Below are 26308 nucleotides of genomic sequence, written 5' to 3'. Positions count from 1 at the left end.
GGGGGGATAGTGGAAAGTATAACAAAATATTGGTATGCACCAGGAATAAACACACACACCAGTAAATTTTGTTCCCGATGCTTGGTATGTGCACAAAACACACCACACGGGGACAATCATACCAAACACGCACCCGCCGGACACCCGCCGCCTAGTGAGCCATTTCAACATTGGCAAATAGATTTTGTAGAACTAACACCAGCTGAAGGAAAGAGGTACATGCTTGTGTGTGTGTGCATGTTTAGTAAGTGGGTGGAGGCCTTCCCAACGGGAAAACAAGATAGTGAGGCAGTAGCAAAAGCGCTATTGAGAGAAATTATTCCCCGGTGGGGGTTACCACAACGAGTGTCCAGTGACAATGGGACACCCTTCGTACACGAAGGACTAAAAGCTTTGACTAAATACCTAGGGGTAGATATGAGAAAACACTGCAGTTACCACCCTGCTAGTGCAGGGGCAGTAGAACGGACAAACGGCACCATTAAAGGAGGTCTAGCTAAACGCAGGAAAACGCAGGAAACAGGCATGAATTGGGTAAAATGCCTTCCCCTCGTCCTGTGGCAATGTCGAACCAGACCACAGGCACGAACAGGGTTATCAGCTTTTGAAATAGTGTTTGGACGGCCTCCCAACACGGGGGTGGGTCCGCCCGACTGGGATACTAACCTGATCAATGAATCACTTTTGCAGTATTGTGTGTCTCTGCACAAATCTCTCTCCCATGTGTCTAAGCAGGTGAAGGCAGTTCTTCCCGAGGTGACGGATACTCCACTCCACACCCACCAACCAGGTGACTGGGTGCTGATAAAGGACTTCAGAAGGAAGCGGTGGAACCAGCCCAGGTGGAGAGGACCATTCCAAGTGCTGCTGACGACTAACACCGCCGTCAAAACCGACGGACGAGCAACGTGGATACACCACACTCATTGTAAGAAGGTGCCAGAACGACCTGAGGACTCATGATGAATTCTCTGTTTGTTACTATCCTACTCACTACTCTTGCCCCGATCGCGGGACGACAACTCCTGCCAGAGGAAAGATGCAAAGGCAATATCGCTTGTGCAATGGCATTGGTGACGGCAACCACTGCCAAGCCAAACCAGTCTTGCCTAGTGTGTCACCCCTTTCAGGTGCCATGGACGCCCATACCCATCACCCACGACATGGCAACCCAGATGACCAATAAGACTACATGTGAACTAAATAGGCTAACAGGACAGCTCAATAATTTATCTAGAGAAATCATAAGCTCGATGAAAATACCCGGCTGGGCGGGTAATGGGAGGGCAGAAGTGGCACATCGAAATAATGACTGCGAGACTACGACAAAGATGCATTTAGCCGATATGACTTTTGATACAACTAATATTCAAGGGGACTGGTGCTTGTGTTCAAAAGGGGGGGAACCCACTGACCCTTATCTAGGACATACCGAGTGTAAGGTGAATTATATAGCATTAGATAAGGATGGGCACAACTGTACCATTCAGGGAAGAAATGAATTAAGGAATGCCACAAAAACCTTTAGTGGGAGATGCAACAGTATAGTCAACCCTATTACACAGGGGGCAATGATGTGGGCATGTGCGGCAAAAACCTACTCCGCCCTCCCCATTACCAAGGCCAGTAATTGGAAGAAAACTGGAAAGAACTATGAGTTCCAGTGGTCAGGATGTTGCACACCAGTACTCCTAACCCCGCCAGTGTCTATTTTCAAACTACGTGGGGCACATGCACACACCATACATAAACGAGGCACTGGCAAGCAGCACCCCGCTAAATACAATGGCTATACCCTGGCCGACCCATGGACCACCCCTGCATCGGCAATAGGTTGGTCTATATTTCTGGGAGGAGGCACCACTGCAGCCTTGAATAAGATTAACGGTTTAGCGTGGCAAGTCCTAACTCTGGCCAATAGGACTGAGACGATTTTTACACTCCTAAACCAAGAATTGCACCAGATTCGCCAAGTAGTCCTGCAGAATAGAATGGCCTTAGATTTGCTCCTAGCCGAGGAAGGTGGGGTGTGTAAGAAGATAAATGTATCATGTTGTTTTCACATCCCAGATTATTATGATAATATAACAGACCTGATTACACATATGAAACAGGACATCCAGGAGCCGTCCCCAGCAGACAATTCATGGTTCTCATGGTTCACCTCGGCCCTGGGCCCGTGGGGACACTGGACAGTGACGGTGCTTTTTCCTGTGCTCATTGTCGTATTGATGGTTATGTGTTTCCTGCCATGTATTATGAATTGTTGTGTCACCTGGGTGACCAATCTTACTCGTGTACAGTATCAACTGTTGCAAGAACTGCCAAAGGGGGTGGATGAGGATTCTGAGGAATTTAATGACCTCCAGGCACTATTCATTGAAAATTGAAGTCTAGATGATGTTGATGATTGACAAAGAATCAAAGGGGGGAAGTGTGAAGGAAATATTGTTGTGTTTCTTTCTCTATCATTGTAAAGCGTGAGAAAGCTTAGCATAAGATTAGAAGAACAGGACGTTCCCTAGAGAACGTCCTTGAAGAAATACACTCCTTCCAAGGAGTTATCTGGTCTCAGCAGAAGCAAACCCTCCCTCGTTCTCTCGAACGCTACGGCTATTATATAAGGGGAGGGAAATCACCCAAAGGGGAGCGAAGCAAATAGGCACGCTCATTTTTTGAAACTAATAACTCAATAAAATCTTCTTATCCACATCTGACTCCTTGTTTGCTGAATTTCCACCACATGTTCCACCAGGTTTTCAGACAATTTGGTCTACCCAAGGACATCGTTTTGGACCGAGGTCCCCAGTTTACATCACAGTTTTGGAAGGAATTGCTGGGCAAGCCTAACATCATGGTTAGCCTAATGTCTGGTTACCACCCTCAGGCCAATGGGCAGGTGGAACGAGTTAACCAGGAGCTGGGTAAGTTCTTGCGCCTCTATTGTAACCACCACCCAAAGACATGGAGTACGTATCTCCCATGGGCAGAGTATGCACAGAACTGGATGCGACACACGGGAACTGGTCTCACCTCCTTTGAGTGTGTTCTAGGTTACCAACTGCCTGTCTACCCCTGGAACATCCCTACATCATACCAGCCGTCGGTGGATAGATGGTGCTGGAAGAGTGAACAGACCTGGGAGGAGACACATCAGAATCTAGGTAGGGTGATCGCTGCCTACAAGAGGAAGACCGACGGAAAAAGAGGAGAGACCCCCAAGTACGAGATTGGGCAGAAGGTGTGGGTCTCTACCAGGGATGGCCGTGCGAACACCACAGGCAAGCTCGAGGAGAGCTATGAGGGACCTTATTCCATTACTGGCTGGATTAATGAGATAACCTACAGAGTGGGCCTGGCGGGGAGTAGTTGGGCTTCCTGGGCCTTCCACGTTTCCTCACTGAAGCCTGTGAAGGAGGGTCCCCTAGCGGAGGAGGGGGATTCCTCGAAGGACCAGTGTACAGGGTGCATGCTCTGTTGGACTTCGTAGGAGGGGGAGGGGCCTCCAGTATCTGCTGGATTGGGAGGGATATGGCCCCGAAGAGTGCTGTTGGGTCCCGGCATCCTCATTGCCTCGTTCCATAGGCTGCACCCACTGTTGGCGGGGGCAGCTGTGGGCTAGGGGCCAGTAGGGGCCTTTTGGGGGGGGTTCTGTCGCGGTTGACTGGTCCCCAAAAGGGGGGGACACGCCCCTACCAGACCAGGACTGTATTACTCACCTTCCCCGCTTACAATCACCTGTCTTCTGACAGGAGACACCTGCGTCTCATTAACCATTACACGTATTTATACACCCACAGGTTCGGAGGGACAGCACTGCACATTAGCGGTCAAGACCGTACAAGTCTACTGCAGAGACGCTACCCCGTTCTTGGATAGCCAATAGACTCCTCATCGCTGCTTTTTGAAAGATTAATAATAAAGAACCTGTTGATGGAACTTCGCCTCTCGCTTCTTCTCTGTTGCCTAAGTCACAATACTACTATTGGCAGCTACTTTCCCCATAGTTCTTTAATGGTAAGAAAACGCATGTTATATGAACACAAAGGAATAATCCTTTAGTAACTTTGACACTATTTCTCAAACACAGTACAACATGCAAGAGCATGCAGACCTATATCTCTGTGTTTTCTCTTTTCCAAGTTAAAGGTGTCCTATGGCACTGGTTCAACTGTTCAGCTCTCGGGGGGAGGGAGATTTTTTAGTTTTTTTCTTTTCTTTGTCCGTGTTTCTGACACACCCATATATTAGCCATAGGAGCGGCTATGATTCCGCTACCTGTTTGTTCATGCTGGGTTGGTTAGGACGGGGCAGGAGCTAAAACAGTTGCAAGAGAGGTAAGAGGCAGGTGCCACCCCCCTATACTTTATTTGTATAGGGGTATAGAAAAATAATTGAGTAGCTGACATTTCATTTGTTTAAAGGTAATAGGCAGATGGAAATTTGTTTTCTTTTCTTTCTTCTTATTGATTGAATACTGCAAGACATTTTAAATATGTGTCTGTGATTTACTCGTGGTTCCTACTTCACTCTTGGCTCTTCTAAAAACTTGTTTTTGACTCTGGTTGCTCTCTAGACAATGCAGTGTTGTAACAACAATTCTAAAGACAATTCTAATGCAGATGACTAGTGCTGAATAGTTTAGGAAGGATATCTTTGTAGAATATTGTTACCCAAACGTTTGGGTCCTTTGCACATTCCATATACTGTATGACTCCTTTAATGCTCTAATCATATATGCATTATCTGTTTTTCTAATACTAGAATTTTAAATAGGAAAAAGCTATGTAACATATATATTTTTAGCACAACAGTAAACCAGATACTGATGTTGCATCACAGTACAATGTCTTGGGAGCATGAACAGATAGTATAAGCATAACATGTCAAAATTAAACCAAAGATAACAAATCTTGCACGTTTTGACACATCAAACCAGAGCTTTTAAGTTTCTCATTTCTCTCACAGACAGAGAGCCTGTATAACATGCTGAACAAAAAAGAGAAAGTAACAGCTATGGTATAAATGTTAATACAATTAACTACAAAATGGAAATAAAGACAACAATTACTGAAATAATAAACAAAAGGAAATTAATCTAACTGTGATTCTGCTGACACTGTTTAAAACTTCACAGAGGTAACAGAACAAGCCAGACTGATGGAGGTGCAGTCTGTAGCCTTGCCCTTGCCCAGTCTCAACATGCTGCTGTATATAAGCACACCACATTTAGCTTGCCAGCAGTTCATTTCCCCACACTTACTTTAACATCATGCACACAAGACTGTTCTTTCTTTGTCTGACTGGAGCTTTGCTGATGATTTTGGTCTGTGGTAAGTTTCATATCCTCTTTCAATCTCAGTTTTAAGGTTTCTGCTTAAAACCTTTCACACTTCTCCTTGTTAATTCAGAGACGGGTTGATGTGACAGTAAAAAATGTAACTATTTATGTTGAAGTTGTTTTCAAAAACATTCAAGAATAACTGTCTTAGGCAATCATGGGAAAATCATTCATTAAAACAGTTGAATAAAAACACTTTTAACTAAATCATGCATCTGCTATAAAGAATGAAATTTGTTCCTATTCATGTTGAGCTTTACTGTTTTCAAAACTGACAAACGCTAATGTAAACTTACATGGTAGTTCATATAATAGCAGAGGAAAGCCCTTGTAGCCAATAAACCAAAAGTGTTTAAATAAAACTAATTTAAGAGATCATTTTATTCTAATTGAATTCTTTTAATTTGATTTAGCAAAATCCAACATTACATATTCATGCTGACACTCAAATGCTCAACAATAATATACGCTTTTAAAAATTTATATTAACATGTAAATACAAAACCCCCAAACATCTCTAATATGATTAGTAACTTAAGTGTATAAAAGATTAGAGAGACCAGGTTATTGACATAGTTTAGAAAAATTAAGATTTGGAGTCTTTGTCCCCCCTCAAAGAAGTTCTGTGCCCCCCCCCACCCCCCCCCCCTTTTTTTTTTTTTTTTTTGGTTCAGTAGGAAGTTCAGAGTTTCACAACTTGTACCAACTTAAAGAGGGGGTCAAACTTTCCAGATATATGTTGGGGGATAGGACATGCCATGTTCATTCAGTAGCCTTTGTTTTCATAATGGGGGACAAGAATTTCTATAAGACATACAGGAATACAGAAGCACATAGGATCTACCATGAATCAATTAAACAAAGAAAGTCATACATTTTCTAACAAATTTCTAAATCCTGGTCTTAGAATGAAGTTTGTAAAACAAACTCTGGGATGGGCAGAGCAATATGATAATCAACTTACTGATTTTTAGACGTTACATACTACTGACTTTAATATATTGTCCTATTGGTTTATATAGGGTTTTGAGTAAACGCAACTAGGAATTAATCATTAAAATCTGTTTACAATAAGCATGAGGTAAGCAACATACAAATGAAGTGGTGAATAATGCAAATTAATAGGGCACAGGTTATGAATAAACAAACAATAGACACCTATAAACTAATAGTAGCAAAGGTATATTTATATTAAAATAAGCACACATTACTGGCTGATTATCAATTGACATCATGACATCAACATTTGACATAGAAGGTTAAATGGCAAGTTGTTACTTTGTGAGTCTATGGGAAAGAGAAACTTGTATAACTTTGAACACATTTCTGTAGGATGAGAAATGTTGGTTGTCCTGTTAAGGGTCTGAATCTGATGGAATTTATGGTCATAGTTCCTTGAAGTATAACCAGGCTAATAAGAGCTTCTCACATTCCAATCTGTGGCTTTTATGACACCTGTGTAGAGGGAAAAGGGTCAGAAAGCTGGGCCAATGTGAAAACCTAGGCTGTTGGCTATGGGTTTGTTGCTCAGCATCAAGGTTCCAGAGGCGTCCTGGGTTCTTTATGTGGCCCGGAGGTGAGAGAAAGCCCACCCTGAGCAGGTCAAAGATTCATCAGGGGAATAATTTGTAGTCTATCTTCAGTGCAACTAATAGACAGGAAATTAGCCTGATATGTAGCAACACTGATATGTGCATTTGTTGTTATTATACTATTATTATGGAAAATGTAATACACATTCATTGTTCTCTTTTTTGATAGACTTAAATGTATACAAAAAAAAAAAAAAATTAAAGATCTTTAGTGACTCACTCATGTCTTGAATGAAACTCAAATTCAAACAAAAATGCCAAAGACTGCAAGTTCTCTATGTTGTGTGGTCTGAGCAGGAAAGCACACTATTTATGTAGAGGCATGTTTATGATTGTGTCGACTGCCCTAAGGTTTTGTGTATTATTAGGGGTCCAAGCACTGAAGGTGCAGGAACCCTATTATAATTGTTCTGATTTTTCTTCTTCTTTTTTTTGCCTTAAATTGCATTGGGCAGACCAAACTGTAAGTACTACAAACATGAAACATGGTCAATAAGTAGTAGTCCCTCCCGTTACTCTGGTGCATGATGCCAGCCTAATCTGACTATAAGTGGCACTACAGCACAACCAAATGCATTCCAGTCCATTACTCCTACACTGTGCTACAGAGAATTTCTTTCCCAGTGATTATTAATCTTCCAGTTTACAAAAAACAAAACAAAAAAACTCCCTCAATCACACGAAAAATCACACAAATTCTTAAGCATGAACTAGTCATAGGTTTTTCAAACCTACACAAATCTGGTATCCAGGCATTCAAGTTGTAAAGTTTAATAATTATCCAAAAAAATATGGAGATTTCCACATTATGTAGTTTCCAGATGATGATCAAAAACAGGGCTGGAGCTTCCACTGCAAAATCTGAACATATACAGCTCCATCTCATGAACATTTGGATGGAACAGGCATGTATCTGTCATTCCTAAATCCCCCAGTCAGCTAGTCTTAAAGTTAAACATTCAAATATAAAATGAAGATGCAGACTTCAGAATTAGTTAAAGAGAATAGCTGGTGCCGTCATTTATTGCCACCATTACATCCAAACATGTCAGACATGTGAGGTGGTGCTCAAACATGTGCTCGAACCCCGACATTGCTACTCACAGCTATATTTAATCCTATTATAAATGAGATAAATTATAAATTTTTTCACTTTCACTTTCTTAAATTCTTGTGCCTTGACTCATTTTTTAAAAAATCGACCTTACAACTTGAAAAAAACTAAAAATTGCAGTGTAGAATACAATGCTACCATAAATGTTTTTTCGAACAGATGTTATATATCACCTGTGATGACAAAGTGCTTATATATTTGTTTTAACAATATAGCGATTTGGTATGCTGGTGTCCCTACCACTTGGGACAAAGTTCTTTAAAGATAAAAACAGATCTGTGAATATATAGAACTGCTACAAGACATTCTGAGTGTATTGCACTTTTATTTTTCACCAGGTGACACAAGTGTATATGAAAGCGATAAAGACTCAACAGCTCTCTATTATGATGACTCTACTGTGATGCCAACTACTGATTATTTGGATTATACATTTGAATACGAAGTGATAAGTATGTTAAATCCTTTAAAGACTTTTAAAATCCTGCTAATACATTTAGTCGTACGTATTTTCCATCTAACACAACTGTACTGATTTTCATTTCAGGTCATTTAAACAGTATAGATTATAGTATGTATGAAGTTCTCAACCGAGATGGAGGAAAGAATTCTCAACAAATGACAAATGGTACAAATAAGGTACTTGAGGCATTTACTGTCTATAGACAAAGTCATGCATGCTCTTTAATTCTATATAAAAGTACACTGAACCCGATTGAATGATGTTAGAAGAAACATAAAACTTGAACATTATATCATTTCTGATATACGACCAATCAAATCCCAATTTCAAACTAGGTTTAAACAATGTTGACTTAATCAAATACATTAAGGAGCAGATGTTTTAAATAGGCTCATGGGGATAAGCCCTCCCTGTCTTTCAACTAATAAAAACATTCGAATAATCTTTACTTTTTTTTTTTGTCATCCACATCATATTATTTGCCTTCAAGCAGATTATTATGGACGTCAGTGGAACAATAGCACCACCTACAGTCATAAGAAAAATAAAAATTGGCTAAAATGGTCTGATTAGATCTAGCCCCAAGCTGTATATTTAAACAGCCTATCTACAAGTGTATTTTGAGCATTATACAGTTAACTGCCCCCTTGATTAGATATCCATTTAGGCAGTTTGTTTTTTAGCCTACAATATCCAGCTCCACCTTCCCACTGTCTGCATTCAGTACTATTTGAAGCAGATAGAATATATAAATATATAGATATGGTGTATCAGAAAGCTGATCCTTGCCTGCAAGCAGGCTCTTCCTTCTTTGGTTCCATGGTGTAATGGTGATTATGGTGGACTTTAAATCTACTGATCTGAGTTAGAATCTTGGTGTAACCTGACTGATCCTTGCTGTCCTTGCCTGCAAGCAGGCTTCCCCTTCTGGGCAGTGGTAGCCCAACGGGTAGGACATTGGGTTCTCAATTGGAAGGAATCTTATTTTATAAAAAGCAACACACTGACTGTAAAAATGTAGAAGTTAAAGAAAATCATGGATGATCATAGCAGTGAGAACCTTCATAACATATAGCCATGGTTGTTTATAGTCATTTTTTGTTTATTTAAGTGTATCCTAGTCTGTTCACTCACAGGAAGAACTGCAAACTATTAGCTAGCTAGGTTCTATTGGTTAGTGAAAAGCCTGCTTGTTTATATTTTTCTTTGATTGTCAATTTCCTTTATACTGACTCTTGCTGGAGACATCCCTTCTTTAAAAAAAAAAAAGGTGTGGCCACGACTTATTAATGTGCGGGAACAAGATCCTAGCGTGTAGAAATGAGTTAGTAAGATGTGGGAACGAGATAATGAATGCAAAAGAATGACTTCATGGAACCAAGATCATCAAGAGATCATCATTAGATCATTAAGGCCTTGTGAACACATGCAGCAACAGCTAGGTTTCTGTGGAAAATGGAGAGTGATTTCTTTCTATTTTACTATTTATTTTTAGTATGAATTATATTATGTCAATTATATATATATATATATATATATATATATATATATATATATATATATATATATATATATATATATATATATATATATATAAAAGAATAAGTATAAGAAGAGGCCCATTTGTCCCCAGTCTGGCCCCTTGCCCCTATGTTGCTGCATACATTGATACACCAATAAAGGGTGTATCAGAACTTTCAGTTGGCAAATACATATAACAAATACACATTTTCTTGATTGCCAGGCCTCAACAACAGTCTATAGATCCACTGCTATACTAGTGGGGCTAATGGTGCAGCAGTTCTGCCTACAAACATAACCAGGAGTTCACACACAGACTGTACAAAGGTGGGTCAGACCATCACAACAGCAACACGGTATGTAAGATGTTACAGTAGGTATGCAATAGAAGAGAGCCAGAAGCCCCATTCCTGTAGTAACACATCCTGATATTTGTTGCTGTGCCAATACATTTGAGCCACAGCAAGACACTTTTCCAGAAAGCCAAGCAAAATTACATTTATGTTATCTTCAGAGGGTACATTTTTCCTTCAGCCAATCATGCCTTTTATACATTCTGAATAGAGCAAATAAAGTCAAAGGCTAACATACATCAGCTCTAACCAGACAGTGAAAGGATCAACCTAAGAAACCTAAGACATGTCAGATACACAAGATAAAGATGACTATTTTTAGTTGTAGTCTTAGTTGTACCTCATACACATTTCATTTCAACAGGTCATTTGTTTCAAGGATGCTGTAGGTCCAGACAAGAAGAATGATGATTTCAGACAATTCTGCAATTATGTTAATGAATTGTAAAATAAATGATTGTATGTTAATCTTTCTAATCTACACAAACTGCCATTTTGTTATAAACATTGCGAGGCCTACATGTGACAGTAAAAACTAAAAGTTGTAATCTTATTTAAAGGATTGTTATAAATATTTTCAACATTTCTATAGAGGAAGACAAATCTTATCCTTACAACATTAAATCACCTTCTTCCTCGTCACCATTTATTTGATAGCAATGGGAGCATTTGCATAGTGTTTGTATAAAATAATTCCTGCATGTATAGAATGATTTATATCTTTAATTAATTTACAATGATTAGAATTACTATAGCTGTTACAGCCCATGACAATAGCTATGAGTGGATATTGATTATTTGATATTGTTCCCTCTGGGAATTTTTTTTCTTGGACTCAGCCGAGCAGTAATAATAATAATATACCAAGATACAAACATTTCAATAATGCTTATACATACACAGATACACTGCCTGGCCAAAAAAAAGGTAATACATTGCTTTATGCTTGAGAAAATGTTTTGCAGTAGAATTAAAAATATAGGAGACAATTTATATATGAAAAAGTAGATGTTTAAATTATAACATTCATTCCATGGGGTTGTAAAGTGTAGATCAGTTTGTTTGTTTTTTTTAGCTGTTTTTCTAATTTCATTGCTGCCATAGCAACAATTGGCAGTGCAAACAGATATATCATTAATGGAATGTCCATCAGCATAAAAATACCTTGCTCCTGGAAATGACTACATCTGACTACATCTCTTGCATGTTATACAGTAGACAACTCCAATAATAATACATTAGGAGGGATGGGTGATGACAACTGATCCTTTTGTGCCAGTTAAAGTGTCAGTACAAGATCTTAGGGAAAATTTAATGCTACTCTGGATAGAAATAAATGTTGTGACATTGCAGAAGCTTGTGGAAACGATGCCACAGCGAATGCGTGCCGTAATCAAAGCTAAAGGTGGTCCAATTAAATATTAGTGTACGACCAGGCAGTGTATAATCACACATACAAAACCAAGAATAAAACCAAACAAACTAACAACAAAGACCATTAAAATTATATTGTATAGCCTACCAACATAACCCATTCCAGGTATCATATTACAAAAAGCCAATATTACACAAAGTCCACCATGTGGCACTGTCCCTTACAGTATTGCAGTTCTCTGGGCCTGATTATTTAAAATCTTAACTGACACTGGTACAAATAAATGTAATCTCTTTATTTATCTCATAACTGATCAAGCTGTCTATAACTGACTGATAAAACAGAAACAGAAAGGTTTATACACTATGTTGTACATAACTTCTGCTGTAACCTGGAATACAGACTACCAACATGGGTTTTCCAGGTAAATGTATTATCAATATGGACATTTAAGTATTTGTAAAAACATACCTGATCAATAGGAGTGTCATGGATAATAACTGGACCATAATCACCCCAAGGCCCTGTAATCTAATCTCTCTCTCTCTCTCTCTCTCTCTCTCTCTCTCTCTCTCTTTCTGTTGTTTTAATAAAAAACAATTTGCACAGAGTGAATGAGCATTACATTAATGGACAAAGTGTTCTATTTCACAGTAATAATCTAATGTGTCAAAATCTTTGTACAATAGGCTTAAAATATAATATAATGTAATTGGATGGGTGTTTGCTCCCACATTCATTTTTCTGTACAAAGTATAAGATGGGTGGACACACACAACCCTGGGGAATCACTGTGCTGTTAGATTGATGGTCAGAACGTGTGTTGTTAATTTTTACAAGCTGGATGTGATTAGTCAAAAAGAAAAATACCATTTAATAATAAAAGGGCTGACACTCATCTATTTCACTTTCTGCATTAATAAATGTATCTCAAAGGTATTAAAAGCTGTGCTAAAATAGTTCAAAACCAAATGTGTGTAAACTTTAGTGTCATTTAGGTGCTTCAGAATAAAATGAATTATGGTATTAATTGCATCATTTTTGCCTCATTCCTCTCATTAAGTGACCTGCAACAGATCTAACCATAACTTTACCTCAACTTTGTGGATGGACACCAAGTCTTTTTGAAAACACTTAATTACATCAGTTAAAGCTACAGATATAAATTATTATTGTCAATGGGACAATATTTCTTTGGAACTGGAGTAGTAATGGTTCTTTTCTAAAGGTTTGGAACAGTCTCCATTTATTTTATGACGGTTGGAAAACAGGGCACCAATCAACCTCTACACAGTTATTTTCTACAAAAGCAGAGATCCCATAAGGACCTGTGGACCTTTTGGTACACGCAGAATGGGAAAGTCACTGAATCTTGTGCGGATCCACCAGCCTTGTCTCACAGTCACCTAACATGGTTTCCAGCATACTGTTACATTCATGAATGAAATTTCATTCATGAGTTTCAAACCTAAGATAAAAATCATTCAATTCCTTCTTGAATATGACTGTCCAGGGCACAGTCCCCAGAAGGTGACTGCTAACTGATTTAATTTAGTACATTCACTAATTCAGACTAATGTGTCTGACAATGTAGTCAAAAGAGCAAACATTTTGTCAGGAAGACTACTCAACAAACAATGGAATTACTGTAAATCCATAAAAGGTAAAAATGAATATAAAAAAATAGTACACCAGTACAAATGTACTAAAGAAACTGTTCATATTATATCTTGCTTGTCAAGTATTTGACTAGTGATATTTCTTCCCCAATAACTGATATGTTGACCATTAGCATCAATGATATAAAAAAAGTATGAGCTATTGAACCATTTTTATACTCTTTATAATATTGGTATGTTTGTGTTCACAGTGCACACTCTACACTCTGAACACTCAGTTCTGTAGAGGGAGGATTGCAACACCTTTCCCAAAAAGGGAAACTCTTTACCTGGCAATTTCTCATTATTACCCCCCCCCTGAAATTCATTAGTATAGCATTTACAGGCTTCTCTAATTTATAGCCATGTTTAGTTTTGATTGATGTCCTGAATAGATGGGTAGTGAACTCTTAACTAAGGACTTAGTAAATGTTATATTGGCACAGTTTATATTACTCCACAAAGCATAACAAAAGCCAGTGTACCTGAACTTCTCGTTTATCAAATTCGTTCCATACATTCTCAATGTCTGTCACCCCAACTCTCCAACTTTAATTTGTCTAATTTTTAAGGAGATAAAGGTGCAGACTTACTGCTCAGATTTAGGGATATTTCTTTATTATTTCTTTATTTTCTTCTCCACAATAAACCTCCCTTCATAGAACTTAACCTTCTGTCTTTTTGAAAACAGTTTGGCTCTATAGAAAAAACCCAAAAGGTCCATCAGAACACTAAAAGACTATGTTTAGCAGCATTCCCAAAGTAGCTCCGTTGAGCTTTGCACCAGTTACAACATCTTCAGAAACTCATACAAATAAAGTGTTAATCTGCAAAGGAAGCACGATCAAGCACAAATGGACCAATGTTGCAGGTTTCCTGCATCCCAGGTAGCTTGAGCGCTGGAGCACCGGGAAACAAGGATGTATGCAAACGTTCCTGTTTTCAGAGAATCTAAAAAGCAATGCCTCTAAAAAGATTACACTGCAAATGACTAATTTAACACCGTTCTTTAAGATGTTTATTCACCACATACATGCAGAGGCCACAATTAAGAACCGCAATTCCCTGTTATTGACACAATATTGCCTAATATGCTCACACGCAATCTGCAGAATATTCAATAAGGCAGTGTTTGTTCTTTTGTTCATCGTTTTCATAAATCAGGCTGCTGATCTGTATTTTGAGTGCCCCATTAGTGTGATCTGTTAGCGTGTTGTGAAATCATTAGTAACTGGTACAGGTTTTAATGAATCACGAGGCCATCTGCCACACATAAAATAAGATTTAAATATAAATATGCATCAATTATATGCATAAGGCAATGTTAATGTATCGTTTCGTATAATTTTTAGTATTGTAAAAGGGCGGACAAGTGGAATTGTTTTGTGATCGTTATTTGCAATAAAACATCCGTCACGAATATTAAGTAGGTTATATTTTATTTTATATGTTATCACCAAGGGATTTGGTTTATTAATACACAGTACCACTCTACCGATCACTTTTATTGACATCTAACATTTAGTCCCGCCCACCGGCACCACCACCTGCACACCACACTGAAGCAAGCAGCACACTGAAAGAGCGAAGCTCCCGAATATGCCTCAATGTAGACGTCATTCTCTCCGGAGCGGAATTTCTGGAGGACTTGAAAGGATGGAATTACTCACCAGATTTGGGCTGACAGATGCTGATGAAAATCGCAGCTGTTTTGTTTTGTTTACTGGTTCGATAATCCGTACGCATTAAAAGAAGGAACTTTTCCACGGCGCTGGGAAAACGGCAAGCACCGTGTTCAAGTCTTTTAGCCTATGCAGATGCGAATAGTCAGTGGCGCAAAGGTAGGCTGCAGACATACAGTCGTTTTATAGTTTTTGCAGTCATCTGACGGCTTTGTTGTTCATTTATTACCTAGAGTGCAGGCCTACGAATTAAATAGTATCTGAATCATAGTATTTCGACCTACTCCAATTATTTTGTAATATTAGAGATGCCTAGTTTACTGTACTCAAACACTACTGCTAGCATTCCCAATAGTGATTATGAATGGAGATACGAATACTACGATGACGAAGAACCTGTGTCCTTCGAGGGACTTAAGGCACATAGATGTAAGTCACTGTTTTCACCCTGACTGCAAATAGTTTGTCAATTTAATGATTTTTTTTTTTTCATTCTAACGTGATGGTTGAGTAGGAATAATAACTACCGGAACCACTGGAAGACGGATATTGTTAAACTGGGATAGCAATTCTGAGAGTTGATCAGTAAAAATATGGTATTTCAGTGCCTTCATGTGATGTAAGGACTATATAACCAAATGCACATGATATAAAATCTAAATTATCATTTGGTTATAAGATAATCCATCCAAATACTTTATATGAATTCTAAAACATAATTTGAACAGATAAATTAACTGCTTAGTGACATACTGAATTCTAACCATTTTTTAACTATTGTGTGACTTGAACTCAAATAAAATATTATTTTTCAGATTCCATTGTAATTGGCTTCTGGGTGGGCCTTGCAGTGTTTGTCATTTTTATGTTTTTCGTGCTGACTCTTTTGACCAAAACAGGAGCTCCACATCCAGAGTAAGTCTCATCTTAGTTTAAAATTTTCAGATGCATCTTGTCAATCCCAGGAATTTGATGTAAAGTGCCCAATACATTAATACAAATTTTCTGCAGATATTCTAGTTGAAACATTTTTCATAACCATACAGTATTCTACTTAATTCAAAGCAGGGGTCCGAAATGTATATTTCTAGCTCTACCACAGTAAAATGGTTCTGCATGCTCCTTTCTATCCATTGTGTTCAGAGCTGTCTCTGCCTTGCTCATTTCGGTGTCTTATAATCTCCTCTTGGTGTGTGTGTGTGTACGTATGTGTAGCCTACCAACCTGTCATTAGCTGTATGCTAGGTCCAGTTCTCTAGAGTAACATACTTTGAACCCACCTTTGAAATTCTACTAGGATACAGTGCTTGAATGAGCAGAGTTCTGAGATCACACCCAATTAATATAATGCTTGGTAGCAATTATCCCCACCGAGCCATATCTCCCAAGTACTGCAAAGAGCTTTAATGACTGTTTGTCATTTAGTCAAAGCATGAAATTCTGAAGTGCCTATAATAAGAAGCCTATGACAGATACACATAAAATGCAAATTATTTGAATCTGCTAGAGAAACAAGCAGGTAAACAGATACTCACTTATATAGCTAAATTAATGGGCATATGATCAAGTCTATTATGTAGTCTGTTTCTGGTCCCTTAATAAAACTGATGTAAAGCCATGACTCATCCTTTTCTTTTGGCAACTAATAGTACCATTCTTTAACAATCCTGGACTGCTGAACAGGAGGGAACTGCAGGGCCATGGAACTACGCATATTAGAGCAAGCTTCAGGTTTCTTTGGACTGCATTTTGAATTTGAAATAAGAGTGAGATCCTAATATCCTAGCCATTTGCTTAATTTGCTGAATATTAATATTTCTGTATTCACAAAGATGCAAGTTAGCTTGGCCTAGAAGATGTTTGCTACACATACCACAGCAACTGTCAGGCTTAAATATATTGCATTGTACCAGACACCAATACTTGTCAACTGATTCTTTTCAGAAATCATAAATTAGGCTCTGCAATTTTTTTTAAGGATCAATAAAGTGTCAATCGTATCTTAAAGGAACTTGCACATTATCTAGATGCTATCCATTATTTTGAATTTAGAGCCATTACATTGAACACCAGATAAAATGATCTTTACTTTAAATATCATTATTCACACAGAAGTGCTGAACCATGCGAGGATTGTGTGCATCTGACTAGCTGTGTTGAAGAACTAGGAAGGCCCCGGGACCCAGACAACAGACAGGTTGGTCTGGCCCGGCCTTTGCTGGAAGAATCGCGCTTTCTCTTTAACTGTTACATTAATGAAGAGGAGCAGGTGGGACAAAGAAGCGTGAACAGAGCCTGCCAAGCTCATGTACAGTCAAGCAGCACTGAGTCAAATGGACATGTGGACACCGTTGGTCTGGTTGTTCAGAGTGCACAGGAGGAAACGAGGGATGATAATGAGGCAACTTTTCTGGCTCATTTCAACATTCCAAACTTTGTGAACTCTGAGCTCAGTTCTACGCTGGGGGAAGATGACTTGCTGCTGGGAGACCCGCCGATAATCATGGACAGTGAGTCTTACAGCCGCAGCACCCACCACATTAGAGACTAAATGTGTCAGCTTCTAGAAATTTGACCAAAGGGACATAAAATAATTAGACTGACTAGAACTTATGTGCATGGAGACTAAATACTGTGGTACATACAGCCTGCAAGCCAAATTGTACTCAATCAGTAAAGCTATGCTATCCAATTAAAAAAAAACCCCATATGACCAGAGTTTTAATTACAATGTTCAGCTGTTAGGAGAGCTGAGTAGTGGAAAGCTTGCAGGTGGTCTTCTCCATTATGCCCAGAGAACAGTACTCAGTGTTTTGACAAGCGTTTAGCAGAAGCTATTTCTAATTTTTTTCATGTGTTCATTCCTTCACCACTATACATTCTTTTGATCGATCAGTACACTGCAGTGGCTGACTATAAAGTGCATTTACCTCTTCAAATTCATCATTTTTGTTACCTTAGAAGTTCAGATACACAAATGGGCTTGTCTCTAGTTAGCTAGCTACATTTATCATAGTTACAAATGCAACTTATTTACACATTTATGAATAGAAATATTTATTGATGAACAATGATTACAACAGTGCTGACAATCCGTAGGTACTTGGTAGTTTCAGCTCCCCTCCAGCCATACACTGCCACATACAGCTGTCTAATATCAAATAACATTGTTTTATCAATCACTTTACTGATACTACTTTTTTTTTTAAAGACTTTGTCCAAATTGTAATGTGATATAATTTTGTTGGTCACAGCCACAGCAAGGACCTGTCACTCTTTTCAGATGACCAGTTCAAAACTGCCAATTTACTGTGCCATCTTACTTTAAGAAAGGCTATTTTTGTTCTCAATTAAAAGACTGCATTTACAAATGTATTATACTACAGTATTGAGAAATAAGTTATAATTGGACAGGGATTGCTGCTTGTTTTATGTTAACAATTTTATTCATGGTTTTGGATCAGTCGATCTCAACAGTATCCATTTTCTGCTGGACATTGACTTGAATGTAAATACAAGTGTACATTGCTGTTTTTATTTCAGTTTACAAGGCAATAAAAAGACACTGAAAGTTTTGCATTTCATGCTACAGTTAACAAATGCCATTCCCCCATTGGAAATCTTTTCAGCACCTGCTTCAGTCAAGTGGAAGTACATCCTGATTTGGTATTGATGCCCCTCAAAATCAATGCTGAAAGTGAAGCCTTTGGCACTCAGAAAAAGTGTAACAGCATCATTTATAGATAATCTCTGATAATCTTTCTCTTGATGATCTCAGCTTGATATCAGAAGAAAAAAATCAATGTGATCTACAATCAACATTATTTATTTATTTAAAGACATATATGCATAGCAAAACAGTACGGTACTTTTAAAATTTATCTCAGTCCCACTCATGTGTCCCACTCTTGCACCTTGTCCATGCAAAGCTATTGCTGCTGCTTTGGGATTTAAAAACAAGCTAGTTATAGCTGGTTTATTTTATAAAGCAAACTTTAACAATTCTGTGTCTAGTCAATGTTTTAGACATGTTTTATTGACTGTCCAATGAGGTATCTTTCTCTGTTATAAACGCCACAAAACTACAGGATATTAGAAAAAAAGCAAATCTTTCCAGTACTTCACTGAGCAGATTTCTTCTGCCTTACCCCAGCTGTTCTGGTTTTATTTCTCATCACTTTTCTATAAAACAACAAATCTAGACCTGTCCTTTATTATACTATGGATGTTCATGTATACCTATGTTCCTGTATACGTAGGTGTCTTTTCACACAGCTCTGGCAACATCTTTGTAAACAGCACTGTTGTGTAAAGAAATAGCTGCTAAGATTTAATCAAAATTCATTATTTTTGTTTATAACCTGTTTTTGTTTGTTTTTCATCCATTGTGAAGAATACAGTATTTCAGCAATTGTTTTGCAGTAGATTTTGTAAGAATTATGAGAAACTTTATCTAAATTGTAACAAAAATGAAGTCCAAAGCTTATTCGGTGAACAGGAGATACAGTGAACAAAACCATTAACCAAGAAATTGTGAAATATGAAGTCTCTATTACTAAGCTGTAATTAACTTTTTATGGAGTGCTTGTGATTCTACAAGCTAAATATACCCCATTAAATCTTAGAACTCAAGACTGCAAGAAATTCAGAACTGCTGTTTATATATCATGTTTCCTGTATGGAAAGTTCATCCAACAACCAACAGAGTTAAGCATTTGATAATACTATATTATTAGTACTTACCTCAAATTTGACTGCAAATACTCTGCTATTTAATAGTAAGAAAAAAAAAAAGATTTTCTGCATTATAGACATGCCCCTGGCAACTGGACATATTTATCTATGAAGTTATGAAAAATTGTTTAATTAAATGCTAATAAAACTGAACTACAGCAACAGTCATGCTTTTGATTTTTAAATACTGACAGGCATTTTGGGAATGAATACAAAGTTGATGACTAAGCTCAGGTAAATATTGTCAAATAAGGAAGCAGTGTTGACAGAGCAAAGATATAATAGTGATGTGAGGACACATGGGTGCACCTTTAATTTTAAACAACTGGAACTGGAAATTCTAACTGTGCCAAGCAGATTTCTTTTTGCCAGCTCTAAAAAAAAGCCTGTTACTGAACTGTGACTTGAATCTATGGTCTCCAAAACTAGATTCTCCAATTCAAATTTCAGATGTCAACCTTGGCAATACAAATTCAGTGCTTATTCATTCATTCATTCATTCATTCATTCATTCATTCATTCATTCATTCACACCCCACTCTCTTCTAATTTAGTCGTTATGTCAGTTCCCACATGTCATAACAACTACCAACCACGAAGGGTGTAGTGAGCACATGCATCCATGATTGACTAGTGCTGCAGTCAATGACAGGGCAGAGTAATACCACCCCTTACACCCACAGAGCAGTGCCAATTTGCTTTTTTGGCCCCCCGCTACTCAGTGATCATTTATATTAAAAAAATAAAAAATAAATAACTGAGAGAAAATAGCATGCACGGCCCTCAACATCTCTGCAAGGAACTGCTGCATAAAACACTTCATCCAGAGTTAAAAGTCAAAATACACCATTTTGTAAAGATGGCATTTTTTGGAAAATGTGTAAAATAGCACAGATGATAATGGAAAATTAACAAATAAACTTGCTTGAATACACTTTAATACCAATAAATATTTAAAATGGCACACAATACAATTAGTTCTTTTCAAAATGTACATTAAAAATGACAGTTTGGTTGTACATATTGTGAAAATTTAATAGCTGGGAATTTAATTAAAATTTTATTGGTAGTGCTGCAGTGCTAAGCAAATTGGCAGGTATGCCGGGTAGAAATAAAATTAAAAAGGAAACAGCAGAGCATAAGAATAGTCTTCATTAAAGTCCAGACTCTCTGACTTTACTGTCTGAAAAGGCTGGCATATAAAGAAGCTAGATGTAACAAGTTTTTTCTCTCCTCCTTTTTGTTTCTCTTAAAAATCAAACAGAATTTCAAATATTCCATTTTGTTAGCCCTAATATGGCATACAGTTCATTCAATCATCATTTGTTTTTTTAAGTTATCTGTACTCAATGTGGGATGGCTCGACACTAGCTCCAGCTTTAAAGAGATGAAGTAGCAATTCCCATATTAGTTATATTGTTTTCACAGATTTGTTGCATAACCAAGTGAAAAGATCAATTAATGGAAATGTACCAGGTCAGGATTGGAGTGGTTTAAATATGAAGCCAGCAGCAGAGGAGTGCTTTGTAGCAGGAATAACTACACCCTGCTTCTGGAGCTCTCGAAGCACATCCAATATAGAGTCCAGCTCCAGTCTGAATGCCTCAAGCTCACTGCTCTTTCCCTGAGCCAGCCTCTTCCAGCGAACCACCTCAGCCTCCTGCTCCTGCTCCACCATGGCCCGTGTCTGAGCAATCATCTGCAGCATGACAAACAGTAATAAAATGGTGCCTGTGTTTATAGTGTGGGCTTGTGTTGTGTGAACACCATGCATATACCTGCTTTAGTTCCTGCTCACGCTGATTGTATCGGAGTTCCATTGTATGGATTTTGCGCTCCAAACTGGCAAAGTGTCTCAGCCCAGGACTGTGGAGCCCTTTTGCCTGCTTTAGCTCATCTAGAAGCTTTGTCAGCTTTTCACACACACACACACACACACACACACACACACACACAAACACACACACACACAAACACACACACACACACACACACACACACAATTTATCAAGTACTACAATCCTGAATAGTCATGAAATTAGATTCATTTACTTGGTTGTCAGTCCTTGTTTTTGGTTGATATACTGGTTGCCAATTATTACCTTTACCTTATTACATGGGTATGATCACAATGAGGCATAATGGATTATTTGTAAAAAGGTGCAGTATGCAAGAAGACTGTCCAAGCAAGATCTACGTGGTAGACCAATGGCAACAAAAAGAAATTCATTTATAATTCTTTAGCAAAACACCACTGAGTGCATTAGCACTAAACACTTAACTCCACTTTACCATATGAAGGTGATACCAAGGTGAGTCACTTCATCTGTGAAGGCTAACGAATGCTGGAATTTATATAAATACCTATCTACTACATAGATCCTTAGAAGAGGAATAGAGGTAAAAGACTGGAAAAAATTGTTCTGGGTAGTTGTAAAAGTGAAAACAATGGTCAAGCTGTGTATGCATTAAATTGACAGAAAGGCAAAATGTATTAGCATATTTTAGGAGATCTTCAATGATGAATATTGGATAATGAAATGTCTTGGTTACCTGGCTCTGCAAAGTCTCCTCCCGGAGTTTAGACACAGAAAGAGCATCTTTATTACCCTGCAACTCCTTCAACTGCTCACGCAAATGAAGCACCATGATCTGTAACACATGAATACACAAACATATAACATTTATTTAACTATGTATACATAATTACAACTTTGTATCTCCATAAACTATATCTAATTATCTAAATTATGTAAACTTGAACTAGTTACTAGTCAACTTTTCCAAAATATATTCATCCTCTTCTAAGGATCATTCAGAAAGTAGTATAATATAGTAAAATTAAGCCTGGTCCCATAATACAGAATGACCTTTCACTCACTGAGAACAGCCTGGTGTGCTACACTATATGCAGCACCTCAGGGTATGAAGAGGGTGGTAATAAATGAAGGGGCTCAGAGATAAGAAAGGATAAAACCATAAAGTGCTTTGAAAGTCCCAAGATATTTGATCCCAATATGATAAAAGCCTGTTAACAGAGCCTGTTACAAAAAAGCAGAAGGGGTGTTGTTAATCAATAAAAGATTCAATGAGGGCATATACAAGTGTTTTACTTTCATGTCATGATGGCAATGGCAAGCATTGTCATGGTTATCAAAAAATGCAGCTTTGAACAAGACAATGTTCAAATTTAGGCAATGAATTTAACTGTACCAAAGTTTCTAACAACTTGAGGGCGATTAACAATATTGAGTTTTGGGTCTACCAGCAACATTTAAGTTTCTTCTGAATTTAAGATAAGGAACAGTTTGTCTAGGACACATATTCTGTATTTATCTTTAGATCAGAGATAACATGCCTTACTTATAGGCCTGATGTGGAAGAGGGGTGATGGAGTTGGTGCTTTAATTCTTTTGAGTCTTATCAGCATAGAAGTGAAAGCTGTATCCATGACTATGGACAAATCTGACAATAGTTGAATGATATAACATTATTATAAAAGGAAGGGGACCAGAAAATCAGAGAGGCCATGCTTAATTTATATTTCTCTGTAGTGATAAATTATTCACTGTTAATATTAGTGGTACAATTCTAGGGAAGCACCTGCAAACCCAGTAGAGAAGAGATGGTAAATAAAGCATTTGATGGTTAACAGTAGGGCTGGGTATTGGATCTCATGATACTTGCAAACCATGTATCTCAAACTATTACTATGACTCACAATGATCACAATGTTTAAAGCTCAAAAATAATAAAATAATGGTATTGTTAAAATTTAAAAACAGATCAGCTTAATTAAACGCTTCCTGAATATACCATAAAACAAGGCATAAGCCAGTAATTTGGATATTTAATAAATAATTTGTAACTGTGCAGATACTGTTGCATAATCTCACATACCGCACATTCTGCCATTGTAATAGGTATTAAGTACGTACTTGTATCACGTTGAGCTATAATAATAATAATAATAACAACAACAACAATAAAAGGTAAGAACAGATAGATATACAAATAGATTTATAGAAAATATTGATGAAGCACTTCAAAGAATTGACAAGACGGTGAAAACGAAGAATAATAATTCAATGGTTAATCATAGCAACTGCACAGCTCTAGTTTACAGTGCTACAGTACTAGAATGCTGCAATGAGGATGATGAGGAGGAAGAAGTTAAGAGGACCAGACGGAAAGCAGAAAGTCATTAACCAAAAGAGCAAACTTTTTAGTGTACTGTGTTTAACAGATTTGAAGGGCTCATAAAAAAACATTTTCAATAATAAAAGCTTGAAGTTGAACAGCTTTTTTGAGCAGTAATTTTCATTAATTCAGTTAAGGGGAAGTTTGTAAATTGGTCTGTAAATATCAAGAGATTGCTGTGTCAAGGATAGGTCCATCTGTATCATTTTTAAAAGGCAATAGGGACTAAGACAGATGACTGATATTTATTTTTCAAAAAAAGCAAAAGGTAACAGACGGAGATTGCTGTTTATGGTCCTAACTAGTGGGTTCTGGGCTTACTTGTTTCTGGCCCTAAAGTCTGGGCAGGTGTTCTGGGAAGGTGTTCAATATTCTCAATCCTTCTGAACATTACTAACACAATATGCATATTCATTTGTTTAGTAATACATTTAGGAAAAAAAGGTTTTAACATTGCCAGTGGTAATACTTTGGTAATGCTTTTCATATTGACAGTGGTGCTTAAGGCCAAGAGGCTGTGACTGGTCTTTATATGATTATTTAGTCGAAGTCCTAAGCAGCATGAAATATTAAGTCCTAGCACAGTTTCAAATCCATGACCATAAAGCAAACAGGTTAAAATCCAACTGCAAAACATAAAAACAAAATGTGAAACGGATATTAATGATGAACATTTGCTTAGGGGAAAAACTGTAAAACTTTTATGAAACCACTGGCAGGCAATTAAAACAAATACGTTATAACATGACAATCTTTAAGGAATGTGTGAAATGCTTGATTATAAATGGAAGCTAACTTATGTTACCACTTCATATGTGTCCACACCTCAGACAAGCTTACAGTAATGAGCTGATAAGCCAGCAAGCAAATTGGTTGCAGCGCTGACATGCTCTTTCTAATAAACATGTTCACACAGCTGGTATCTATTAATAGCATAAACAACATAAGTGTCTCATCGCATTTGTTATTCATGTTCTTGAAATCTGTACAGCAATTTCTTGCTATTTTAAAACATTTTTTTGGTTTTATTTAATATGAGTTCATTGTAAAACACTGAGTGCTGTTGTGGTAGATAAATAAAAAAAACAAAAACAAACCTCATGTGCCTTGACTTGATTCATGAGTTCAGCTACTTTAGAGGAAGAGTGCTCTAGGGCATGGCGAGCCACAAGGTGCTCTATCTCTCTTTGGTGGTCAACCTTGAGTGAGGCCAGCTCCTCTAGAGTCCGCTTCTGAGCCCTAAAGACGATACAGCACAGCTTTATCAGGGTTATCTACATTGCGCATTAGATATATCAGTCTTCTTACAGTCTTTGTTATTTACCTGTGGAGTTCATCTTGTGCTTGTGTGACAGCAGTCTGCAGTAAAACCCTCTCCTGCTCCCAACACATCTCCAGCTGCTCCTGTCTGAGCCTCAGCCTCTCGTTTTCCTTCTGCACCTCAGAAATATGTGACCCTGAGAAAGCCCTGGGTTGGTATTCCTTCTCATCCTGGGTAGGGGGGAAGGTCTCAGTGGGCATAGGGCAGTCTTTGGCTGGGACTGGGTACTGCCTGGGCTGTGTACTGCCACCATCAAGGCTTGGAGCAAACAGCATGGTCCTCCTCTCTCTCTGCAGGCGCTCCACAGTACGGTGTAGGTCCTGGATGGTGCGGCTCTTGCCTGCAAGATCCTGGGTCAGGCGCTCGATGCGGGCTGTCTGAGCTGCATCTGTCTGCTTCTGGTGTCGTGAGGGGCTACGGGAATGGTTGTGTGACTGTGTCGTGGGTTTTGCCTGCTGGAGCTGCTCCTGCAGAGTGGCCACTTCAGCCTTCAGAGCAGTCACTTGGCTCTGGTAAGCCTCCTTCAGCTGCTCCAGTTCTTGCTGCAGCAACTGGGCGTGATTCTGTGACTCCTCAGGATAACTGCTTGGCTGCTCCTGGATTTGCTCAGCTAACTGCTGCTCCAGCTCTGAGATCTGCTGTTCATACTGGAGCTGCAGAGATATACCAGTTTTTGATATATGTAAGTGAGCCAGAATAAGATGGAGACATTAAATCATCATGTACCACTAAAAATCTATGCCATAGAAACAAAGTGGGAAAGACTACTTAGAAGAAGGCGGAAGCATTTTGCTAGTTTTAAAAATCTTCTGGTAAACATAGTAGCTAATAAAAGTTGAAAGAAAACCATTTGTAAAATGTAAAATGGCTGGAAGGTAACAATGGTAATTGCCATTACTTGACAACCTAGTCATATCATCAGATGACACAGAACTGCTTGTATTTGTTTTGCTG

The 26308-nt window shown here is 38.1% G+C and overlaps 2 protein-coding genes and 1 long non-coding RNA gene across 3 annotated transcripts in view; 2 read left to right on the top strand and 1 right to left on the bottom strand.

Moving 5' to 3' along the window:
* The first annotated feature begins 5252 nt into the window (after nt 1-5252).
* On the top strand, nt 5253-10937 carry LOC113572991. Its single transcript, XR_004776612.1, has 5 exons — nt 5253-5333; nt 8386-8499; nt 8595-8686; nt 10255-10358; nt 10749-10937. It is a non-coding gene; the product is annotated as an uncharacterized LOC113572991 (long non-coding RNA).
* A 4065-nt stretch (nt 10938-15002) lies between these two features.
* mrap2a (melanocortin 2 receptor accessory protein 2a) lies at nt 15003-18670 on the top strand. The gene is made up of 3 exons (XM_027002287.2): nt 15003-15528; nt 15915-16014; nt 17212-18670. Exons 1-3 carry the CDS (start codon nt 15408-15410, stop codon nt 17648-17650), a joined length of 660 nt encoding a protein of 219 aa, XP_026858088.2. The 5' UTR covers nt 15003-15407; the 3' UTR covers nt 17651-18670.
* Nucleotides 18517-26308, bottom strand: part of cep162 (centrosomal protein 162) — a 32957-nt gene continuing 25165 nt past the window's right edge. Inside the window, exons 22-26 of the mRNA XM_027002276.2 lie at nt 25358-26007; nt 25131-25272; nt 22387-22485; nt 21612-21746; nt 18517-21532 (exon numbers count right to left, since the gene is read on the bottom strand). Of these exons, the coding sequence (XP_026858077.2) occupies nt 21311-21532; nt 21612-21746; nt 22387-22485; nt 25131-25272; nt 25358-26007 (1248 nt within the window). The 3' untranslated portion in view covers nt 18517-21310. The remainder of the gene's footprint in view (nt 21533-21611; nt 21747-22386; nt 22486-25130; nt 25273-25357; nt 26008-26308) is intronic.

Source organism: Electrophorus electricus, chromosome 10, assembly GCF_013358815.1.
Source record: "Electrophorus electricus isolate fEleEle1 chromosome 10, fEleEle1.pri, whole genome shotgun sequence".
Lineage (NCBI taxonomy): Eukaryota > Metazoa > Chordata > Actinopteri > Gymnotiformes > Gymnotidae > Electrophorus > Electrophorus electricus.
Note: the sequence above shows the minus strand (reverse complement) of the source record. Positions and strands in the feature narration are given on the sequence as shown.